At 36.5% G+C, this 24608-nt stretch overlaps 1 protein-coding gene across 1 annotated transcript in view; it reads left to right on the top strand.

Annotated features, from left to right (window-relative positions):
* BABAM2 (BRISC and BRCA1 A complex member 2) overlaps positions 1 to 24608 on the top strand; it is a 161217-nt gene that overhangs the window by 37157 nt on the left and 99452 nt on the right. The window contains exons 5-6 of the mRNA XM_054628813.2: positions 12566 to 12760; positions 16542 to 16616. Of these exons, the coding sequence (XP_054484788.1) occupies positions 12566 to 12760; positions 16542 to 16616 (270 nt within the window). The remainder of the gene's footprint in view (positions 1 to 12565; positions 12761 to 16541; positions 16617 to 24608) is intronic.

Here is a 24608-nt window from a genome sequence, read left to right on the forward strand (position 1 = left end):
TGCTGAGTTAGCTTTTAATGTGTAGTGAAGAGATCCTTTAAATATCCCCCTTTTCCATCAATTTTTATTTATTTATTCAGGTGCATGAGACACATGTTTAACAGTGTCAGTTGTCCCCCTGCTCACAGAAGCTCCAAAAAAGCTCAAACAACCCTTATATTAACTAATGTTGTTTGAACTATTTTGTTCTAAAAAGTCTGACAGTTGTTTTGTTAGCAAGGATTCAGCTTTTATGTGTTCTAGCATGAGAGCTCCCCATAAGGGCAATGAGTTCATTGATTTTGGAGTGTGATTTTAAAATATAAAGCCACAGCAGTGGGTTCTGCTTGTCTGAGAAATGCATGGGTGAGTTCAACCTGTTTAGCTCTTTTGTGTGCTCTATTTCAAATGGCAGCAGCAGATTTCATTCTTGGACCCCCTAACCTGCTGCTCTTGTAATGAAAGCCTTAAATTACTTCAGCTTCAGTTGAACTTGGGGAATTTAAGTGAAACAGAATGCAGAATTGGATCCTTCAGTTTATTAGAATTCCTTATTTTTAACTACTTTATATTCCCATTTATTGTGTTGATTTTTCAGCCATGTCTTGACTTTATATGTCAATATATGTTTTGATTATTTATAATCCCATGTTATTTAACATTTAATTTTCTGAAACAAACATTAATTCTGAAAACTTTTTATTCCTGTCCCTCTCTATTGATCCTACCTATTTGTACATGTGGGGAATGCAGGTATGTGTATGTGTGTATAAATATATATATATATATATGCATATACTCACTGCAGCCTTGCTGAAGTTTGTCTGGTATTGATAGGCAATGGGAAACAACCACATTTTATACCATCAGAGAAGTAATTTTTTCAGGAACTTTCCCAAGGACTTTTTGACTGGTATTGTTGGCACTTACGGTATACGTTTTTGTTCACGTTTTTGAAAATAGAGATATACCAGTACAGCATTCCTTTTAAAGCCAGATCTGAAAAAATATAGTTTTGAATGTATTTTGATCTGGTTTTGGTGTCTGAGCTCCACACTGTTCCTCAGGGAATCACAAAATCACAGAATCGTTAGGGTTGGAAGGGCCTTCTGGAGATGATCTGATTCAGCCCCTCTGCCAAGTTGAATAAGTACTGGATTTAAAATGAGAAATCTCCAAAAGAGGATTCTGGCTGGGAATCCTCTCCTGGCATAGCCTGGTCAGCTTGGCTGCAGCATGTGTGAGGCCAGCATTCAGGAGGTCCTTCTCAAAAGTCACACGCTGCTGAGAGCAAGTGTTGGGATTATCTCTGCAGATGTGTGGTGAAGACGGTGGCCATGCAGTCCAGCAGAAGGAGTACAAGAGGATGACCGGAAAGGTTTTCCTCTCATCTTTCCATCTTTGAGTCCATCAAAACCTTTCTACACTGGGAAATTATTCATTTTTCTCCTTGTTTTAGTCTTATTAATTTCTCTTGCAGCCTTTTGTTTTTATCGTTTTTGTCTAGAGTTGTTAATATTTATAGGGCTGAGAGATGGTTAGCCACACTGTATTACTTTGCCATTTTCTATTCATGTGTAGTCATTGCATGTATTTACCTCACTTTCTTTTTGCTAAACTTCAGCATTTCCTAGCACAGTTTATAAAACCTGGCTTTCTATCTCAAAGCATAAGCAGAAGACAATATGCTGAGGTTAAAAGTTGTGCTTTACTTAATTGCAGTATTTTGGCTCGACTTTTCACCTAGAGTCCAGAAATTAAAAAAAAAAAGAAAGATCTATAATTTGATCATACTTCTTTAATTTCAAGGGAGCAAAATATCTGTTAAGCTAGGTAGTTTTGCCTTTCTTGCTTAAATCTTGCTAGTGCAGAAGGCAAAATGAATTCCATTCGTTTTGTGAAGGGCTCCACGGGGAAACATTTCCTTTCATTTTTTGGCACAAGCTTCTCTGATAATGCAATTTATCCCTAGAATATGAAAAAATAGAGAATATTAGCTTTTAAAATATAGTATTTCAGTCCAGGAGAGACTAGTTTTTGGAGAGCATTAGGAATGTGCATGGGCATTTGACTGAAGGATGGCAAAGTGGGAGAAAATGTTTTTCTGCCATACTAAATAAAGTGCATGCAATGAAGGATTTAATCATGGTGCACTAGTAAAATAGGGGGAGAAAACATTTATAGTTTTCCATTCATAGCATTGTTTTAGGAAAAAATAATTTCCGTTTTTCATGTGAGTTTGACTGTATTTTTCATGGTCATAGACTTAGATGGGCCAGAAGCTTGGACCAGAACAGAATAACAGGATGCTTAAATCTTAATGTAAAAGGTTGAAAAAGATGTTTAGGTTTGCATGTCTTTCCTTTGCAGGAAATACAGTCCTTGGTAGTGGTAAGGGTGGTATAATGAATTCCTGAAAATCATTCATTTTTAAGCCATAGCAAATATATAAAGCTGGATATCCCAAGCCAGACATAAGAAAGCAGAACATCTTTTAGGTGGAAGTTTGGGAGTACAATGATAATATGTTGGCATTTATAATTATTTAATGTAAACCAGCAAAGTGGTAATGTACTTCTGACTATTTTTTGGTTCAGTTTATTAATGTATAATCATTCTTTACTTGAGCAGTGGGTTTTTTTTTTAATTGTGAGAAAAGTATTATCAGAAAAACAAGTGGAAAATGAAAGGATTCTGGCCCTTTATCTGTGGTGCTCCTCTCACAATACACTCTGCTTCCTTACAAGAACCCTATAAACAGTAAGAAATTACATGTCTTGAAGGCAACAGCTCTTGTTAGCTTTGTAGAAACAGGTTTACAAGGGGTTTGGGTAGGAGTGTGGGTTTTTTTGAGAGAAAAGACTGACTCTGGGACAGTCTTCCTGAATTGAGAATACATTTAAATTCTGTGTAGTATGCCTGTTGAATTCACATTGATGTGCTATTATAATTCATTTTTCTGTAGAGGAAGTTGGTCATTGCTTATGGATATTCAAGTAGAAAAAACTTTTAAATTAACTGATTACAGAAGGACAGTTAGAAATTCTGTCTAATAATGCAGTTTTGTATTTGATTTAATTCTGGCTTGTGAATTGTGTTATAATTTATAATTGCACTTTTCTCCAATGAAATTAGTTTAAGTTTGGTACCCTGAAGGTTCTTTTCTTCAGAAGAGATTGCTGGGGCAAGGAAATAAATGTCTTTGCACTCAGGCTGATTTTCAAAAGATCTATTCATTTCCCCAAATGGAGGAGAGCTGAAGGTAGATTTTCTTTCCTTTTTACCAGTTTGAGTTTCAGCTTATATTTGTTTCAAAACCTCTCTTTGTTTTACTCATTCTTTACATTCTTTTAAATCTGTGTTCCCTTGCTATCTTCTATTTCAATTCCTCAGGCATATCTGTTCTTTTTTAGAGATAACTACAGAAATATAATTCAAATTTAGTCAATATCTTGAGTCTTTTGTTTGCAGTATAAGTGTTCAAACAGTTTTACATGAACTCTGCCACATACCCATCTTCCTAGAGATGCAGCTTTTACTTTCATAAAGGAACCAAATGAGTGTTTCCATGCTTTTTTTTTTAAAGAGAGGACTAATGTGCAATAATATTTCTGGTATGATAGAAAAATAATTGTGATTTCTAATATTTTACGGTTTACACAGTAGTATTTTGTAAGTGTTTTCTTTAGGGAATGTATTTTCAAGGTCTTAGAGTACAGATGTGAAAATAAAGATGGCAATACTGCTCTCACAACAGTGAGATCCACCTTGTGATACATTGATTTTAATTTGTGGGATTTTGGAAGGGGAAAAATGGTTACAAGAAAGCAGTTCTGCATGTGCAGATAAATGCTCAAGGGATGTTAGTGGATGCTATCCAAAACATTAGCTGTAAAGGTTCTGCCTTTTTGCTGTAGCTAAAATTACTTGTGTTGACAGGAAAGGAAAAAACCACAGGAGCTGATAAGAGTGAAAGACTTGCTATTTGACAGGGACTCTTGAGGTGAAGCGTTGACAGTGGTCTGTTCTCTGCTCCACTGAGGGTCTGAGGAGTTGAGGTCTGTTCACACTGCCATCAGGGCATGGTAAGTGAGTCTTTAGGGAAAAGATGCATGTGCCTGTATCTTGTGGGGGAATTTTTCTTGTCTTCGTGCTTTGTTCCTTTTACTTGCCATATCTAGTTAAATATGTACACCTGGTAGCCAACTCCCAGGGGGAAAAAGTGCACTCTACTCACGTGGAGAAACTAATAATTAGTGCATTGGATTCACTAACCCAGAATTTAATACATGCTGAGGGAATTAAGAAATTCCCTCTTGGATCAGGTAAAGGTATCTGCTTTGAGAGAGGTGTGCTGAGAGGTCTGTAAAGAAACAAAACTTGCTCTAATTCCTTAGCAAAGCAGGACAAGAAATGTTTATGCATTTGTCAAGTCTTTAGGAGATTAATCAGATAGTATGCAGTTGTAGATTTTAAGGGTCTGATTTTCTTCTAAGAGAGGTCTGTGAGAGGAACAAGCAGACTCTTTTAGGAACAGTGCACAACATAAAAATGTTCTCCTAGGCTCAGCTTCACAGATTCTGGATTTCCTGAGTACTCTTAACTTACCAAGATCAGCTGCCTCTACTTCTCCTTCAGCAGGAAATAGAAAAAAATTGTAGTAACCTTTGGAAGCTGAGTTTACTCCTTTTTTGGGTGAATGGTACTTGAGCAGCAGTTTTGCATTTATTCTAGGTGAATTCTGAAGAGTGTTCTCCATGTGTCAGATTTGCTGGAATCTGTTATAGAGCTGCTTTGGGTATTGCATCATTTATCAAGAAGCACACTGTGTAGCCAGTGGAAGAAAAAAGGGAAAATAATTTCATGCACGATATAAGATGCTCTTCTGAAAGCAGAATTAATTTCTTATTATGTTGTTTTCCTGCTCTGTATTTTCTTGCTAATTCAAGGCTCTCAGGTTTATGGGATTTCAGCTAAGTGTTTATATGAGCTATTCTAATTCCTGTATCCAGTTTTCACAGCCTCTTGCCCAAAATAAAAATTAAAATAAATACTGACAATCCCAAGCTTTGCTTTGTCCAAACGTTTTTATCTGGTATTCATGGCAGCAGAGCACACAATTCTTTGGTTGTATTTGCAATGACAGAATTGCTCCAGAGTTGGACTGTTTTTATGAAATGTTAAGTTTTGATGTTGCTTGGGCCCAAAAATTATCATTTCAAGAAGATCACTCCAGAAAGTTGTTCCAGTGGTGCTTTGGGGGAGAGGGATATGAAGAACCTGTGAAAACAAGATGACAAGTAGATGGCATGTAGGTTTACAGTGATTGATTTGAAGCTGCAGCCTGTAGGATGTTTAAGTGCTGGCTGCTAAGATACTGAAGCCTTTGAAGTTGTTATAACACTCCAGCCCTGCAAATACTGTGAAAAATATCTGTTGATAGAAAGATGTGAGCATATGGTAGATAATTATCCTGTGCCTTTTTCTATGAGCAGTTTCCCTGTGGTGGCCTATGCAGAGTAGAGCAAAGCATGGACTGAAACCAGATATGCCAGTTTCTAGGCTAATGCTGTAACCACTGGACCAGTATATCCTCTGTACTTATGTGTAGGATAAGTGCTGATATCACACTGTGATCTTTCTCATTTTGGGTAAAAAGTTATATTGGTACTGATTTTAGGCCACTGTAGGATGCAAGTTGTGTGCATGTGGTGTGGAGAGATATAAACAAAATGCAAATCTGTACTTAACATTATTCTTTATGATAATTCTGGATGAAAGATGCTATAGAAATGCATTACCACTGTTACGGGCTTGGGAGGTTTTGTTTACTGACATTTTCTCATGAAAGTTAATTTCTTGCTTAGAAATATAGAAGTACACTAACTTAAAATAAGATCTTGCTGTTATTTCCTGTAGTATAGCCAGGAAAAACAGTTGCAATCTGTCTTCTTTAAAATCACATTCCTGGAAGATATTCTGGCAACCTGGGTATTTAAACACATTTCAAAGAAAAACAACTTCAAATCAATTAGAAATTGTTACCGTATTTCATTTCTGATAGTGTGGAATTACAGTTGGCTGCAGACATTACTTGGAGTTATGAAATAAGCAATAACCTGTTAAGGAGCCTATGAATTAGCAGCTTTATGGAACATGAGGCCCATTGTACTGTGAAAAAAAAAAATGGGGAATAGGTGATCATGGACACTGAGTAGTTTGCATAGGTTCTTGATTAGCTTTTTTGGAAGGATAAAGGAAAGACTACAAAGCACAGAATGTTCCAGAACAAAATTTAAATGTGGTTTCTTTGCCAGAAGTTGAATAGTATGGCATCTTTGGAAAGCTAAACTCTGCATGTCTTTGCTTAATAGGGCTGAGAAGTTACTTTGTTGGGGGTTTTTCACTTGCCTCACCTGTAAGATCTCACTAGAACTCATAGTGTCAGGCTGCAAATTTTCCTTGTCTCTTTTGGAAATCCAGTTGGTGTCATTGCTACTCATTTAAATGAGTTACTGTTGAAATGGCTTAAATTGCACTCTGTGGGTGGCCTTATAACAGCTCTACTCTGCCTTTTATACCAACTTCAAGTGAATTCATTTTCTCAACTCTGGTCATGTCTGAATGTCAAGAAAGCCTTTCCCTTTCCAACTGTTCGCTTACTATGCAGCCTGCTTCTGTCAGCAGACAGGATCAGGAGCCAGGGAAGTCACAAATTGAATGTGGAGCCTGACAAAATTTCTGGGGTTATACTTCTTAGTGGAAATCAATGCTCCTTGGTGAGATTATTTAACTTAATATCTGGCAGATTGTCAGAAGAGGTCTCCTGAATCACTTGGATTTCTCCAGTGTAGACACAGTTTGATGGATGCCTATGGTCTTTTAATCTCTGTATAATAATTGAATACTATTTTTCCATTCCTGTTGCCACACAACATGAGCTGGAGGGCAAAACTTGGTGAATGTGCGTGCTATTGGTTAATCACTTAAAGGTCTAGATAACTGTTTTCTGAAAGACTTTGTCCTGAAACTTTGTTCTATAATGAAAAAAGTCAGCCAGGACAACTTCTGCCATGAGGGAGCGTTTAACGTATTTATGTTGAATTGCTTACTTATGGATAGGTAAATAGTTATTGGCCATCTTCTGTATGACCATAGCTACAGCTGTGTGGGCAGTGATGCTTCTGGAGTCTAGTCTCTATCAGATGGAAGTTCTCATTCTATTAGTTTTTCTGCAGGCCATTTTGAATTTATTCCTGAAGATCATTTTTCATTCATTCCCTAACTGGAAAAATGGGATTTACCCAGTTGTCACAGATGACATTAGCAGACTTTTGTGTCCACAAGAATGTGCAGTCATCTTGGGATGCTACTAAACCTGCTACTAAAACTTCTGTACTTCTTAAGATGAGGCAACAATTGATCTTTCTAGAAGATGGAAGTTACACAAGTTGCAGTATGGCAAAACCAAAAAAAAAAAAAAAAAAGCACTGAAATTAAAACTTGAAAGGTTTAAATTAAGATCTGATGCATGAAGTTGCTCATAGTGTTAGTGGAGATCATGTCTAGACACATGCAAGCAGTGTTTAGACAGAAGAGAATTGTTTATTTGAGCCTTCATCTGTGTGCTCAGAAATGTCAGGTAAGTCCTTCAATGATACACTGAAAAAAATGATAACATTAACGATGGTCCTAACCAATGTGAGTTGTGCATGTAGGCCATCATGTGAGATCAGCATGAGTGCAGCAGGGCTAATTGCAGATGCAGTTTGGGTTGATTCATGCTGAAAGTGGGCCACTTTCAGTCTAACTGGCTAACTGTTGAGTAACTTAGGGAGTTTGCACTGCAGAGGTCATTTAAAGATATCTCTTGGCAAACAAGGCAAGAGATTGTATCCAAGTCTGAATTTCTTTATTTTAAATGCATTAATGATTGTTCTGTTAAACTTTATTAACTCTCTGGAAATCCTGCAGAAATCTCATTTCAAATTAGACAGGATTTATTGAGTGAAATATGTAACTCAGTCTGTCAATATCCCAGTCACTCTGATAATTTTTTTCTCTATAAAATTCATTTTAGTCACAATTTTATAGCAAATTCAGGCGAAAAAAAAATCTTTTCAGCATGCATGTGATTTTGGTAAAATGATAATGTATAGATTTGTGAGCAAGGCAGAAGATTTTGATATAAGCCACAGAAAGCAATAAGTCTTTTTCTATATCCATAATTGTCTTGTTATTTATGTATTCCACTTGGCTTCAGTGATCTGTCTGTGTTCTTATTCCCAGGATTTTTTTAAAGCTGTAACAACTAAACCTCATAATCTTGAAGTTGCATCAGATTTTAATACTTACACAAGATTCGAGTTTTCAAGCAGAACTTGAAGCCGTGAAACACAAACACCAGAAGCTCTGGTCTTCTAATGTTTTAAATCTTCTTAACTACAATCTCTTAAAAAGCAGGATTGGTTCAGCTGGAATGTAGCCTTCAGGCAAACAATCAGAAAATGAAGCATACGGGTTACTACTGCTTTTGCTCTATGTTTAAGATTTTGATGATTTCCAAAGTCTAATAGTGACAACAATACTGCATCACTAAATAAATTCTTATTTAGAAGGTCCTTTCCCTCTATAGAAATGGTCAACTTACTGTTGCAAGGATGCTACTCGCATCAAATAAAATGATGAATTGTGTGTCCTCAGAAGACTCTGCCTAATGCTGAAATTGTAGCAATGTAGGCACTCTGAAAGGGATAAACTTGACAAATCAAATTCTGCCCTAGATTTAACAATGTATTTTACATTTACAACTACCTGTATTTTACAGGTAGTTGCTTACTTTATCTTTGATTTCAAAAACAGAAGGAAGATTAAAGAAGGTGCTGTTTGAATCTGAGAACAATATAGCACATATTTTCACATCCTGTTGAAATTGGATTAAAGTTGTTTAACAGTATTTTCAGGTGAATGAACCTAGTGCTTAGGGCAAATAAGTTACTCTAAGATATGCAAAAAGAAATTTCGTACATAAATATGGCATTATATTCGTTAGAGTTTGTGTTAAAATTTAGGAGTTTAGATCGTGTGGAAAGTACAGCCCTTCTGCAAAGTTAACAAAATGGATGGAAATGTAGGGGCCAAATGCCAAATAACATGCATAACAATAATATTATTCTAAAGCTAAAACCATTTTATATAAATCAGAACTTGTGCTTCAGAAAATTTATGTAGCCCTTGTATGTTTCTTCTTTCAGCAGTGAGAATCCATTATAATTCAACTACCTGAATGGGTAGTTGAATTGTTCTTCAGGTGGTTTGTTTTTATAACCAGTTTGTACTCTGAAATTTGAATTGCTGAATGAGAGGTGTTTAGTAAGGATCCTATAGTCAAATCATTATTTTAATTCCTGTAGCTTTAAGACAATTCAGAATAAACACTGTTTTGATGCAATGTTCTCGAATTCTTTGAAAAGAGCACTCCTTTAGCTCTGTGCCGCACAAATGACAATGGATTTCCTCTTGCTCTTTTTTTGTTCTGTAGTGTAATGTTATTTAAAAAACAAAAGGTTCAGTTGCATTTAGGTCAGTTATTAAAATACTGTTGGTCATTTCCTTTGACAGAACATTTCTATTGTGTTATACCAATGTCATTAGGAGGAAAGGTTATTCCCACTTGTCTGGCTGATATCAATACATACTGGCATATTACATCCTCTGGCTTTCTGGAAATGTTTTATTTGAGCAGCAGCTTGGGAACAGGAAATTTAAGGTTATATGCAGTCTGGTTTCAGGCTGCATGGTAGAAAATGTGTTTCCTAGAAGATGCTGTCTTACCTGACAGATTTTCTCTAGTATTTGTAGAATTGGATAAGCTTAAATAGGTTCAAGTTGCAAACAAATTTTTACCAACTGTAGGTAGCAGACAAGGTAGAACAAGGTTTTCAGTCACTCTGTAGTATTTGAGGAACTTATATGAATTGCATTAGTGTATCACCAATTTACCAATTCCTCTGGATTGTAGTTTACATTTTAAGATTTTACAATGATAATATTACCATTTTGTAAGTGTTTCTACTGTCTAGAAGGAGGAGAAAACAGTATTTTTACATCAAGCTGTGAACAAATGTCAAGTCTGTGACACTGGAGTAACTTTTAAAGGCATAGGTTCAAGAATAGCATTTTAGCCATGTGGAGCAGCCCTTTTGACCAGAATCAGAGTGAGCAGGAAAATAGGAATACAGTTCAATCCTGTAGCTGTTCATGCATGTAAAACACAGCAATACATACTTCCCGTTGCTTTCATTGACAAATTAGACTGATATATTTCAAGTGATGATGCTGAAAATTCATTTTGGTAAGATCATTTTGGTAAGATCTTAATATATATTAAGATCATTTGGTTCATTTTGGTAAGATCTTAATATATATTACGTAAGTGGGAAAAAAGTATAAAGTTGTGGAAAGATAAACACTTGAAATATTGAGCCACCATACACATGTACTGAAGTCTGTATAAAACTATTCCATAGGGACATATCCAAAGTCATCAGAAATAATAAAATTTATAACCCTTTTTAATGGAAATAGCCATCTTAGTTAGAGATCAGGCTACAAGTAAATTTCATTGTAGAGCTGAAGCGTGGTGCCTGATGAGTAACTGATTAAACTTCCTATCTGCTTTTGCAGGGTATCAGGGGAATCAGAAGATAAAATTTATACACGAGGTCATTTGTTTCTTTTAAGGCCAGAGCTGTGGAGTCTCACCTTGCTAAGATCCTGTTTCAGTTGGAGCTTTTTGTGAACCTCTTCATAAAGCTAAAACTAGCTGAGGTTGGAAGGAGCCTTTAGATAGAGATCGTTAGCCCAGCTGCCCTGCCTGGGCAGGATCAGATAGATTAGGCTGTCCAGGTCCTTGTCCAGTCAGGTTTTGAGTATCTCTAAGGACAGAGACTCAACAAGTTCTCCGTGGAACTCATTCACTTGTGTTTATTACTTGTATTTATGACTTTTGGTATTACACAAAATACGAATTTGTTTATGAAATATCTGCAACTTACAGAAAGAAGTAACGTGGCATCTAACTGTATTTTAACTATTGTATTTTATCACTTAGTTGTAAAATGCAGATGTCTGTGCTAGTTCTGAGTTTCTTAATGTTAACTGTACGATTCATGCAATTTAAAATTCTTTTGCAGCTAGTTTGTCAAATATCTGTGTGATATACAGCCTTCTAGTACCTAAATGGGCCCTCAAGAGAGCTGGAAAGGGGGAGCTTTTATAACAGCATGGAGTGGTGGGAGAAAGGGTAATTGTTTTAAATTGAAATAGGGTAAATTATAATAAGGTATAAGGAAGAAATTTACTGTGAGGGTGGTGAGGCACTGGAACCGGTTGCACAGAGAAGCTGCTGACACCCTGTCCTTGGAAGTGTCAAAGGCCAGGTTAGAAAGTGCTTTGAGCACCCTGGTCTAGTGGAAGGTGTCCCTCCCCTGAAATGCGTGATCTTTAAGGGCCCTACCAACCCAAACCATGCCATCATTCTATGAAATGCAGATTGATTTTACTTATACTCAAAGCTCACCAAAAGCCACATGATTGTGTTAACATGCTCTGAGGTGGTATCAAGAAAACTGCTTGAAGATCCAAGTGCAAAGCATATGAGTACCTAAGTACTTTCAATCAGTGCTCTTTCATGTCCTAACAGCATGGACTACAGGGTGAGTCCCCCTTTGCCTTTCACATAGGTCCTTTTTTGGTCAGCTAGATGTAGGTATGCAACGTTGGTCACATTAGGTGTGGTTTGTAACACCAAATACTTCCTGAATAAAACTTAACTGTGCACAGAAGACTGATCTAAGCCAATTACAGGAGTGGTAACATCACTACTGTGTTACTGACACAGTTATCTTAATTGTATTATCATTTTTATTTCTGTTAGCTATTTCTTGAAATACAGTGAACCTGTAATAAAAATTTCTGCCGGCATATTAAAGAGACTTCTGTGTACAGATGAAATTTGTGTTAAGGGGATGAGTCAGGGTAATTCAAGTGAAGAGGCTGTTAAGGTGAAATAAATCACAAGGTAGAGGCAAGAGAAGAGAACCCGTTTGCTCTACCACTGATAATGTAGCCACTGCTTGAGATAATGAAGCAGAGCAGTTTCTGTAGTTGGTGTTAATTTGCCCTATTCACTTAGTTGACTGCTTTTTGAATCAGTTACTGTGCAAGGTTGTACTTGTGTGTTGCCTATCAGTTTTAATTTGATTAAAACTTTTCCAGTTCTCAGATGCAACTATAATTTTCCTATAATTTCAGGAAAGAATAGAATGGTCATTTGGGTCTACATAAGCCTGGTACTAGCCCTTTTATCAGTTTTATAGTAGGTCTTCTATTTGTCAATAAGCTTCTGCTGTTTGACCTGGCTTTCTTCCAAAGCATGGTAGAACCTTTGTATTCTAATATTGTCATGTAGCTTTGTCAAAAATGTTCCACATGCATATGTGCCTCTGGCATCAGTATGGAAGGGGGATCGCTTGTCTTTTATTGGTGTCAACAATTTTGGGTTTTGTTCTTTTCTAACCAACAGAATTTAGCTTCCTGGAATCCTTCAAACCCTGAATGCCTGCTGCTTGTTGTGAAAGAGCTTGTGCAGCAGTATCATCAATTTCAGTGCAGCCGATTACGGGAGAGTTCTCGTCTCATGTTTGAGTATCAGACTTTACTTGAAGAGCCCCAGTATGGAGAAAACATGGAAATCTATGCTGGCAAAAAAAACAACTGGGTAAGCTCTTATTACATCTAAAATGCTTTTAACAAATACAACTCCTTCTTGGGAAAACATAAGTTCTTCCTGTGCATCTCCATGCTTGATGTTTCTGATGGAGAAAACTATTTGACTTCAGCTGATTTTCTATATTCCTTGTTTGGGATGTTGCTGTATTCCATTACGTTGGTTGAACCAGATTTCCAGGTGAGAACTGGTTTTGAACCTGGTGTTCATTCATCTGGTTGATAGGTGAAAACTTTGAAACTGTTGGAAAGCCTGTGCTGTGTTTAGAGAGCACAGTACAACATCAGTGTGGAAGTTTTGAGTTCGCTTTGAAGATTTGAGAGGCAGAATAACTGTGTTGGTATGACACCCTGCCAGCCTACCAGTCTGCTTAGGGGTAGGATGCATTAGGGTGTGTTTCCACATTATGTTTGAGTTGGTTTAATTGGTAGCTGCAGCTGCCAGTATCTCTCTTGCACTTGTCTAAGCTGAGATGAGTTGTTCTGGGAGAGGAGAGGAAAGACTGGAGAGGAAAAACTAACCCAAGTAATTTTCTGCAAGAGGAGGCAAGGTAGGCTAGAGCAGTGACTTTGTAGGGCCATGCTTTCATAGGACAGTCAGACATTAAACTGGCTTATCTGCTTCCTGAAGTTCCCACATGGGAAATGTGCCATTCTATATAGAAACACTCTGTGTATAGACCTCTAAGGTGTGGCCATTGGCAATGCAGGCATTTTGGTTACTGTGTGAATTGACATTTTTTTAAAAATTGATCTCTGCCACAGAGTAAGCTTTGCAAAAAATCAAGTTTTTGCTGCTGGTAATATATTTTTCTTGGGAAGTTTGGAGTAAGATATGTCAGAAAATATCTAATGGTGTTTATGAAGGACTTGTTTCCCCCTTGCTTTCAGAAATAGCATACTCTTAAGATAAACTGGCCTTCAGAAGCTGTATCTTCTGAAACAGGTGCAGTCTGAAAATTGATGAAATTTCAGCACTCCTATTATCAAGGCTAGAATTCAACTTTATATCACTTCAATCATCTTTAAGTTACAGGTGATTCAAGGATGTTTACTCTACAACTCACACATTGATCTGGTTTTTTTTTTCCCTTAGGCAAGTCATCTAGGCTTTTTTATTTGAACCCAGATTTAATTTTCTTCATCAAAGAAATTCAGACCTCTTTAATGTTTATAGATCAGAATATTTGATTGAAATTAACTTATTCACAGATGTTATTGTCCATAGCTTGCATCCCAAACAACTTGCTATATCTCTAAATTTCATCAGACTGGTTTATTGAAGTGCAGAAGACTTGCTGAACTGAACTGAAATTTTATTGAGTCTTTTCTCAGTCTTTGGTGACTGAATAAAGAACTTTCTTTAATTATAAATGCTTTTTTAATTAGAAACATTCCAATAAAATAAATACATTTTGAGCCAAATCCTTTTCATATAGCAGAGCTATAGATTTTTCTATAGCATGTGCTTTTTTCCAAGTCTTTATTCTCTGTCAAGAAGACTCTTGAGGGTTTTGAAGATTCTGTGAACTTGGTATATATAAGAGGCTTGTTTACTAGTATCCTAAAACAAAACTGTGAAACTACCCTTTGTAGTTCTCTTTACTGTCCCCTACAACTTCTTGTTTTGTTAGCCTCAAGGATCAGCAAAATAGAACTGTTTTTCCAGAAAGCAGGAGGCAAATGGCCTTTTAACTTCTCTGCCTAGAAGTCATTGAAATTCATGTTGCTGCTGTCTCTCAGGCAACAATAGTAGTTCAGCAGATTTCTGAAATAATAAAGTATGAGCCTCTCACAGTGTTATGAAAGCAATCATCTTAGGTGCATGAGTTAAAAATACTTTAAAGAGAAGACCTGAATTCAGCACTCTGACCCAGAAGAGAACAGAAATTTGCTCTTATACCTTTGTTCCACTGCCTCCAGTTTCCTAAAGTGCAAGTCTCCAAGATATATGATAAATCAACAAACTACTATCTAGCTAAGTGGCTTCTTGTTGGAGGAATACCAGCAGATGCAGGAGCCCATTAAATACCCAGTCCTTCAGGGCTGTGGCCAGAAATTCATCTGTCTTGACCTGATGCCTGTATCCAGCTGGTTTGGGCAGGGGAAATGAGCACCATGGACAGGGGCTGCTCCCTGTCCAGCCAGAACACCTTCGGAAGAATTAGTTTGCAAAATAATCTTGATGGAATAATATGAAAGATGTAGACTTTTTGGAGCAGCTGATGATCAGAGCAACATTGATCAGAGGTCATTCATGTGCTCAGTGGCCATCCCAGTACATCAGACTTGGTATTATACCAAAAATAATTTTTTTGATTTTATGGCAAACGTTGTCTGGCATTTTTTGGAAGTCCAGAGGAGAAGCACTATCTGTAATATCATTTCACTCTGGATAAGAAGTGAGGACCCTGATCATCATCACAGCAGTCTCCATGTTAAACGTGTGCAAGAAGTTGTTGGTTTTTCTGCATACATCAGTAATACAGCATCAGGAAGTTGGTACCTCTCCTCACAAGAGGTGTAATCAGGAGAGATTTCACAGCTGGACTTTAGTCTACACTCACTTTTTTTTTGCATAGTGTTTCTATGAGTAATTTTTTTGCCTATCTTGTGTGACTACCAGTGACAAATTTTAAGGGCAATTCTTAGCTAGCTGGCAAAAGGGTGAATTACAGCCCAATGTCACACAAATCCTTTTGGCAAATAATATAACTTGAAAGGTGCCATTAGGAACATTTCAGTTCCGTTCCAGATCTTGTTTTTTCTTGTTTAGTGAATTAAAGGTAGAATGAGGTATTTATAGTTCATGCCTGGTAGATTACCCAGAAACAGATTGGCACAGACAAATTGGTTAGCTTGTCTCAAATTATCCCAGTTTTTGCAATTAATTGCATAAAATCAGTGTTTAACACTTTTTACTGCTAATTCAACGTACCTAACAAATATAGCTGCTGTGTGGCTACTATATTGAACTAAAAAAATAGCGATAACAAAAAATTAACATGAAGGAAATCAGGCAGGCATCTGTTTTTAAAAAACAGCTAACTTCATTGCTTTATAACCAGGTGGACAAAGTCTGGTTTTAAGGAAGTGTATGAAACAGGGAGGAAATCCTTTCTATTTCCTTCACATACCCTTTATGCGTAAAAAAGAGCAATGTGTATGGGAAATTGGCAAATTTTCAGTAAACGGTTGTCTAGGTGTTTAGAGTTACATAATTCTAAAAACAAATTATTTAAAACCTTCTACTTGAACTCTTTTCCTCTAACTTTATTCAGATGACACTTTTGATATGTGCTCACCTTTGAAACACAAATTCTTTTACATATATCTGCAGTGTTTGTAAAGATGCATCTGTTTTATCTACATGTTCTTATCAATTTGTCAGGTTTTTAGCTTAGCTTTCAGACTCTTTGCAGGTCTTGCCAGACCTTTGTCCGGAAATGAGTACAGCCAAGATACATCTATATTTAGGGCGTAACAAAATATAGTCTGATTTTTTGTCATGCATATTGTTTTAATCTACTTTTTGCTGTTGACTTACTGGCAATGAGGGTTAATGTTTTTTAAGGTGGTTTTTTGTATGACACCTGTGAAATCTGTAATTTTTTTTTCCTCTCCAGTACTTCTATTCAGCAATTTTGTTTAAATCTCAACCCTTCTCTCTGGTATGAGCTCTTATGCATTTTTCTGGATAGTATTTAATCTTCAGAATGTTTGTGGTTCTCTTTTAGCTACCAGGTCTCATTAGTGTTACCTTTTTTCCACAGACTGGAGAATTCTCGGCTCGCTTCCTCTTGAAGTTGCCTGTCGATTTCAGCAATATTCCTACATACCTTCTTAAGGTAAAATAACTGTCTAAGTTGACAGTATTTGTGAAGAGAGGAATCTCCTTAATAATTATTTTGACTTTCCTGCTTTCCTGCTCTCCAAGAGTTTGAAAGTTCACCATTTCTAAAATCTAATTGGATCATGTTTTGGGAAGGTGATGTTGGACATGCTGTTGTTTTGTGTGCTACTTTAATGGCGCCTTTTGTATGAATCTGTGGAATTTCATGACATGTCTGTCAGTGTTGGAATTTTTAATGAACAGTCTCAATTGTACCAATAGTCTTGATAGTAGAAGCAGAAAAGCAAACTAAATATACCATTTCTTAACAGAGAATGAAAGCAAATTCTGGTTACTTGAATTGAAAGCTTCAGTGATTACATTACTTCATTGTTCACAATGAAGAGAAATTTAACCAGATGCTTTTGAAAGTAGTACTATAGAGTATTTTTGCGAATTGGGATGAAAAAGCATTTATTTCTTTGCTAAGAGGAGAAATAAAAACAGAAAAAGCGATTTGTGACAAACTACCATCATGGAAGAATTTGAAATGAGTGTTTTTACAGCACAGGGACAGTCTCTCTTTGAAGCAGCTACTGTGGAAGCCCATCATAAGGTCAATGTTACTATATTTAGAGAATGCAGTGAGATCTGGTTTTTCTGTCTATCATGACTGTCAGCGTGAAGTGTCAGAACTTCCACTGCAGACAAGGTTTGAGTCAGTTGATGTTGCCAACACTCATCTTGCCTTTAAACCATGTGTCTGCCTTCTTTTAAATATTTGGAAAGAGGAACAGCTACTTAATCTTTAAAAACTAATGTGTTGAGATGAAATTGTCAGTTTGGATTCCATTACCTCCTCTTTGTCTTATTGTTAGAACTGTCTTCAACTATTGTTAAATCATAATTGCAAGTGTGAGTCTTCAGTGTTTCACCAAATAAGATGCCTCAAGCCACAACCCATGAAAGTAAAGGCAGGCACAACTATAATCTTGACTGAATTTTTTGGTTGCAGTTTGAGATTGGAACCCTAAATCTTTCTAGCTTCTGTAGATTTTCTGTTTGAGTAATTAGCTACTTCTTGAAAGCATGCAGATGCTTTCAGTAGCAGCTGCTGTCTTCCATTGGGCTTTTTCTTCTCACTTGATGGGAATGTTTCTGATCAGATGTAAGAGGGTTGGCTAAGGCCTTTTCTGGAAGTTTGGTGTTAAGCAGGACACAGCAACAGTTCACCTGGACTGCAGGCTAGCTGTGATTTGCTTCTGAAAGACTCTGGAAAAACGACTGAGAATGTGTAGTGTGAACTGTGCTGTCTGCTCCTGCCAGAATTCCCAAGTGCTGTATTTCTCAGAATCAATTTTAAATGGGTCAAGAATTTCAGGACAAGTGCAGGAATATGTTGAATAGCTGCAGTTGCAGGTCTGTCTTGTACCTCTGTGTTCAGTTTCAGGGAAACCTTGCAGGTTGGAAGGTGGTGTATGACTGATGTACCTGTCATCACGTAGGAACACCATGAGAGAACCTGCAGTTGTTTCTGAAGAGTAATGTTTTAATGCATGACAGCATACTCCTCCTTACTGTAATTCCCAATCATGTTCTCTAAGCATCTTCTCTGAACAAGGTTCATGTAGTGTGAGTAAATCATTAGTGTTCCACAAGTCTTGTCCTGGAGATATATTCATCCTGGGTACTGAGTGATTCATTAGTCTGACGGAAAGCATGTGTTTATTTTGCATGCATATGTAGTGTGAGGTGAAGAGACACACAGAGCAGGTAGCAGAATCAAAGTTTCCCAGTCTGCCTTTATTCTGATATTTCAGAAGTCTTAATGTCTTAGCTTTGGGGTTTTAAAATTAATGTAGTTTCATATGTTATAGCCTGGATTTTTACAGCAGTGGATCCTTCTTGATGGGCAATGTAATAGTGAAACCTTTCGTTTTCTTGATCAGGCTTCTACAGTGTAAGCTGGCAAGTTAACTATCTGTAGTAGGAAAGTGACATGTAGTCTGGCTGAGTAGCCACAGGAGAAGAAATACTGTTTTATTCCAGAAGTATTTGTTGACAGTAGAAAAATGGTTTGAATTAGGCTCCAGCATGGGTTATGACAGAGTGTGCTTTGTAGCAGGCAGGATCTTATATACCCCTTGCTGCCTTCAACTTCCTGTATGTATTCTGAACTAGATGAATGTCATCTCTTGTGACAGCAAAATAGACAACATGAAAGCAGGTAGAATCAGGACTACTCCGTTATGATTTAAATAGTTGTACTCTGACTACTCCAAATTAGTAAAGGAGCTATTAAACAAAAAAGAGATTTTTTTTTAAGCTGTCCATGTCTTTTTCTTTTATTTTTTTGGATGAGATTTTTGGCATAAATAGACCTCCAATATATTGCAATAAAATAGTTTATTTCCATCATGGCTGCCAGTCATGCTGGTTTCAATGCTACCTGCTGCCTGCTGGATTATGGTACATGATTGATAGAGCTTTTATTGATGCAGTGGAAATAATTGTTAATATATTACCCTGAAAGGTGGAAGAGCAATCAGCAATTGAAGGCTGTTAGTGTATTAACAGCTTAATGTTTTACTGCAGAATTTAATGTGTATGAAATATGTTCTAGTCTGCAGCCAACCTTATAGTGTGCAGTAGCTTCTCTGTCATGATTTGCAAAGTTCAAACCTGTTGTGCTTTCTCTGACATTTTCTTTTTTATGTTTAATTAATACTACTTGCATTAAAATCTGGTGAAATATTAAAGACCATTATTTTTGCCTAATCAATCATTCCCTAGTATCCCAGTGATTTCTGATGCTCTTCTAAAGTTTTTATGGATTTCAGTAGGTAATCACACTACAAGCATGACAGTAAAACTTTGTATCATAAGGTTTGATGATGTAAGCTGTGAGATCAGTATGCAGTGTTACAAAATCTTCGGGGTTGTTGAGAATACACTCTGGAATCATAAGCTGTTACTGTGTCAACTTCATACTGATTGTAGTGAGAGTACTTTTCCTATAAAGAATAAAAGTTTGGAGGTGTAGCATATGTTGGATTGTTACAGATTGGAGAGGCAAATTTGCCAGGTTATTTCAAAAGTATTTGTGGCACTAAATTTAAAATTGGGTTCAAGTGTGTGTACATTTAAAGTAAAATATATGAGTATATTTAAAAGACTGAGGATAGTTTAAAGAGTAATGCTGAGTACACTGTTTCTTCCTTTGAATTCTAAAATTGTAGCAAAATGTGTTCAGTTATTCTAGTAAAATTTCTTCAGATTTTATTTAGTTGGAAACATAATACCTGTTATAATGCCTGCAGCAGATAAATCTCTCTTCATAACTTCTCTTGCCATATTCCTTTACATTTGAAAGAAAAAGCATCATTGTGTATTTTCTATGCTAAATAGCTGTTCTAAAAGAAATGTTGGCTTACACTTAAAAAGCACATTCATTATTTTTTCTTTTAGAAAGCTATACTTTAATGCAAAGGTTTTAATTGAATGTGGACCTTTGTATCCACTTTCAAATGGTTTTCTTATGCAAATCCATTTGATATAAGTGAAAACTTTGTGTTGAAACAGCCGCAGAATCAAGCCGATGGCTCAAACTACTGCAAAGTTTATTGTGATAAATCTTTCATTAAGGTTCTCTTATTTGAAAAGAATGAGGTTTGCCTCAAGAAAATCCTTGTATACTTTTCCTTTGCTTTTTTTTGCAGTTGGATTTTTAATCAGCATGTTCGTTTTGAATTAAATTCTTTTTGTTGGTTGTAGTATTTTTCATTTTCTCCACAGTATTTTATAAAGGGAGGTATTCACCATATATACTCATTTTGAGAGTCAGACTCTAGTTTGCATTTTTGCCTCTTTACAGGTACTGTGAAATAGGTAATAGGCTCAACATCTAAAATACCTCTTTCAAATTCTCATAGAATTTTTTAGGTTAGAAAAGACTTCTAAGATCATGAAGTCAAACTGTTAACCCAGCACTGCCAAGTCCACTAATAACTCCATGCTCATCCCTAAATACCCCATCTACACATGAAATGAACATTTGCAGAGGTAGTGACTCCTCCACTTCTCTGGGCAGCCAGTTCCAGTGCCTGATCACTCTTTCTGTGAAGAAATTTTTCCTGATACCAAATCTAAACCTCCTCTGGTGCAACTTGAGGCCATTTCCTCTTCTCCTGTTACTGTTACCTGGGAAAAGAGGCTGACCCCCACCTCGTTACAACCTCCTTTCAGGTGTTTGTAGAGAGAGATAAAGGCACTCCTTGAGCCTCAAATTGTCCATCCTGAACAACCCCAGAAGCCTTGTCCATCTTCACAGGCCTTGTGCTCCAGCTCCATTGCCCTTCTCTGGACATGTTCCAACACCTCAATGTCCTTTTTGTAGTGAGAGGCCCAGAACTGGACACAGCACCTGAGGTGTGGCCTCACCAGTGCTGAGTACAAGGGCATGGTCACTGCCTGGCCACACTCTTGCTGATACAAGCCAGGATGCTATGGACCTTCTTGGCTACCTCGGTGCATTCATTCTGTGTAGCTTTGTTTCTTTCTTGATAGTTTTCCTCAACTAGGGGCACATATGTAATCATAATGACAAATCATTAAAAATCTCCAGCTCAGTAACTTAAAAATTGTACTTGTTTATGTGGCTGTAGTATTCTTGCACAGTATCAGTGGATTTCAGAGTGTGTAGCCATTGATGCTGTTAAAAACAAGACATTGAGGTATTTCTCTTCTTATTTCCGTGGGGGTTTTTAATGTTTTGATTACGTAAGATGTTCCCTGATTACACCACCTTCTTGTATGTATCTTTTAAGGTACTCATTTTCTGTGTGTATGTACCTGCTTGTGCTCCAGTGAATAGCTAATATCAGGACTGATTTAGCTATGATGCTGTAACCAGCAGCCTTCCAATAATTTGTCAGTATTGAAGTGTAAAGGAAACATGCAACGTAGACCTGTTTCTTTAGATGCTTTTTTTTGGTGATGACCATTGTATTTAGTGCTGATCTTTTAGAACTGAAATAAATAACAGACGTTGTCTAGACACATTGCCAGGGGCCAAACAGTTGTGTGTAACACTGTCAATGGAAGAGGTTTATCCTCAAGTTCAAATTGAAAGATAAGAACATATTTGTGTTTTTTTCCTTGGTCTGATTTCATCATTTGGAAGTCTCTTAAAAGACTTTATTGCAACTTTTGTTTACAATGTAGGCCAAATTCCAGGTACTGTGAAAAGACTGCAGTACTTGTCTATGTTTGAGTAATTAACCATAGTACAGAACAAACAAAAGTGTAACATGCAGGGTGAAATGAGATTTTTTTTCCAGGCCAATTTCTTTTCTGTTGTGCTTTAGCAGTTTGATTTCTTTGACAGCATTTAAGATTTGTGTTAAATTGCTGCAAATGCCAAAACACAAATGCACTTGTATAAAGTTCTAATGCTGTTTGAAAAACCTGAGCTAAATATTCTGAAAAATAATATTTTATTTTGCTTTTAAGTTTCATTGATTTTGTTTGTAGCTGACTAACTAAAACCTGATGTGTAGTGTGTTGAGGTCACAACAGTGTCAAGAATGATGTGGAGCTCAGATCTGACTTGATCTTTTTGCACTAGACTGTTTTAGTCTGTGCCAGGCAGCTACCTCTCAAAAGAGTGTAGAATGTTATGCAGCATATTCTATTTGACTACCTTCCAAGACATATTTATGTTGTATTGGACAGAATGATGGACCTGCATACAGTATGAAGCTTCTCAGGTCTGTGGTGCCTGGTGTCATTTTATCTCTTTCACCAATAGCAAAACTGAAAGTTTATAAGATTGACAGATAATCCTGAAATAAAATGTAGTCCTCATAATTCACAATACTCTGACCATGCTTTTCATGGAGATCTTTTAGGATAATTTAGATTGATCTTAATATTATACTACTTAAGACTTTGTGACAAAGGCACAAAGTTAACTTCCTGAATTTCATTCCATAAAATATTGCTTATCTTGAGATGTATGCAAGCATTTGGAGCAAATAGTTTATATTTTAAAAGCAGATGACAGTATGATATTCAGTAGATTGATTACTATACCAGCATTAACTCAAACAGAATAATGGATCATCAAAGATTGTCTGGGCTTCTTCTGTTAATAAAGGCAGACTTTATAACATACAATTATAATGAGCCACTGAGATTTTAGATTAGAAATGGGTCTCTGCAAGTTAGTACTAGCAGTATTTGAAACAGTAGCATTTGTAGCAGCTGAAGACGGTAAATTGCACGATCTAAAGGCTGGGAAAATAAATGTAAGCTGTGTGTGCAGAAGACATTTATCAGTATAGATGTCATTGATGCTTGTCTCTTACAGAGTCTTTCATTTTAACCTGGCCCAGTAATCTGCAGTTTCTTTTGCTGTCCACGTTTTCCATTGAAAATAACAACAAAGTACCAGTGAGGAAGTGCTCCTTTAGCTCGATGTGTTGACCATTGCCAGAGTAGAAGCCCAGTGCCAGAAGCAGGCAAACTCCAGCCATTGGACCTTACATCTTGACTGAGGCCAAAAATAACATGGGGAGGGAAAAAAAAAGTCTTCGTGTCATGAAGTGTTTCTGGTATTTTAAAAAGTTGTGAAATGTGAAGATATTTTTTTGGTGCTGAAATATTTTAAGTGTCTAGTTTTTCATGATAGCTTAAAAAACATAAGATCTGTCAGCTGGAAATGTTTGGGGATTTTGTTTTGTTTGTTTTTTTTATTTTGCAAGATACACTTGTCACTGTAGGTGAAAGTGTATAATATCTTTCATATTCCACTGTATTGTGCTTCTTGGCTGGTCATATCATTGTAGTCATATCACTGACCTTCACAGGGTTTTTCAGAATAGGTCACCTCATGTTTTGTCACAGAATCTACTGATTCTGGTATTGGAGAGCTAAGAGTAAAGTGATAACTGCTTTAGTTCAGTGAAGCTGCAGAAATACTTACAGACACTATGATTTAATTAGTCATCCTTTCATTATTTTGTTCTTAATATCTTCTGCCCACAAACCAAGGGAAGCAAAGGGGTATAAAAGTGTACTTCACGATAAAAATGTGTTACATTTGAATTCTGGGGAAAAAAATTTCCCTTCATTCTCACTACACTTATTAGTACAGCTTTTCCAGAACAAGATGAGTTGTTTGTAGCATCTAGTGACTAAAACCACATAAAATGTGTTAGTGTCAGGAGCACCTTAAGCTCTGTATGCTGAAAGCCAAAAGCAATTTTTTAAAATCAGCATTTTCTGTAATTTATTGGAAGATTTTGTTAATAAGATCTGTCAACTGGAACAGCTCATTCTGCACAGCTGATGATTTTTATAGGTTATGATCTTAATATGAATCATAGTCTCCAATCAACTGTATTTCTGATGACAGTTCTTTTATTTTTAAACATTTTATTTTTATAATGCAATAGTAAAAGAAAGAACCACCACATCTACTGATAAATCTTACAATATTCATCTCAATTTCTGTGAATTCCCCTCCAATTTGGTAGAACTACTAATTTGCTATTTAGGTGTGACTAGAGATAGGGGGACTTTCATTAATTTTCTTTAAAAAATTAAGAAAAATAAGTTAAAAAGAGCAGCTTTTGAAAGCCTTTTTGCATCTGGTGGGAAAGTTTATAGACACATTATGTTGCGTGACTTGGTTCAGATTTACTGCCTTGTTAGGGCTTGTAATTTGTACTATTGCTTTACATTTGCATTTTATGTATTGCATAGGAAGAATGGAATTCAATAGCCATAAAAATAATTGCAGTTATTACATAATGATGGTGCTTGTTTTATCTGTCATGGTCCGCCCATACTATGTAGAACAAGCAATATACAGTGGTCTTAAAGTGGGAAGTGGATCTTGGAAATACATATTTTTAAAACTCTTGCATTTGTTCTACACTGCTGTTTCTTCTTGAAGAAAAAAATATTGAGAAGTTGTTGAGCATAGAATTTGAAGGTAGCAAGT

This window comes from Agelaius phoeniceus, chromosome 3 (genome assembly GCF_051311805.1).
Source record: "Agelaius phoeniceus isolate bAgePho1 chromosome 3, bAgePho1.hap1, whole genome shotgun sequence".
Classification (NCBI taxonomy): domain Eukaryota; kingdom Metazoa; phylum Chordata; class Aves; order Passeriformes; family Icteridae; genus Agelaius; species Agelaius phoeniceus.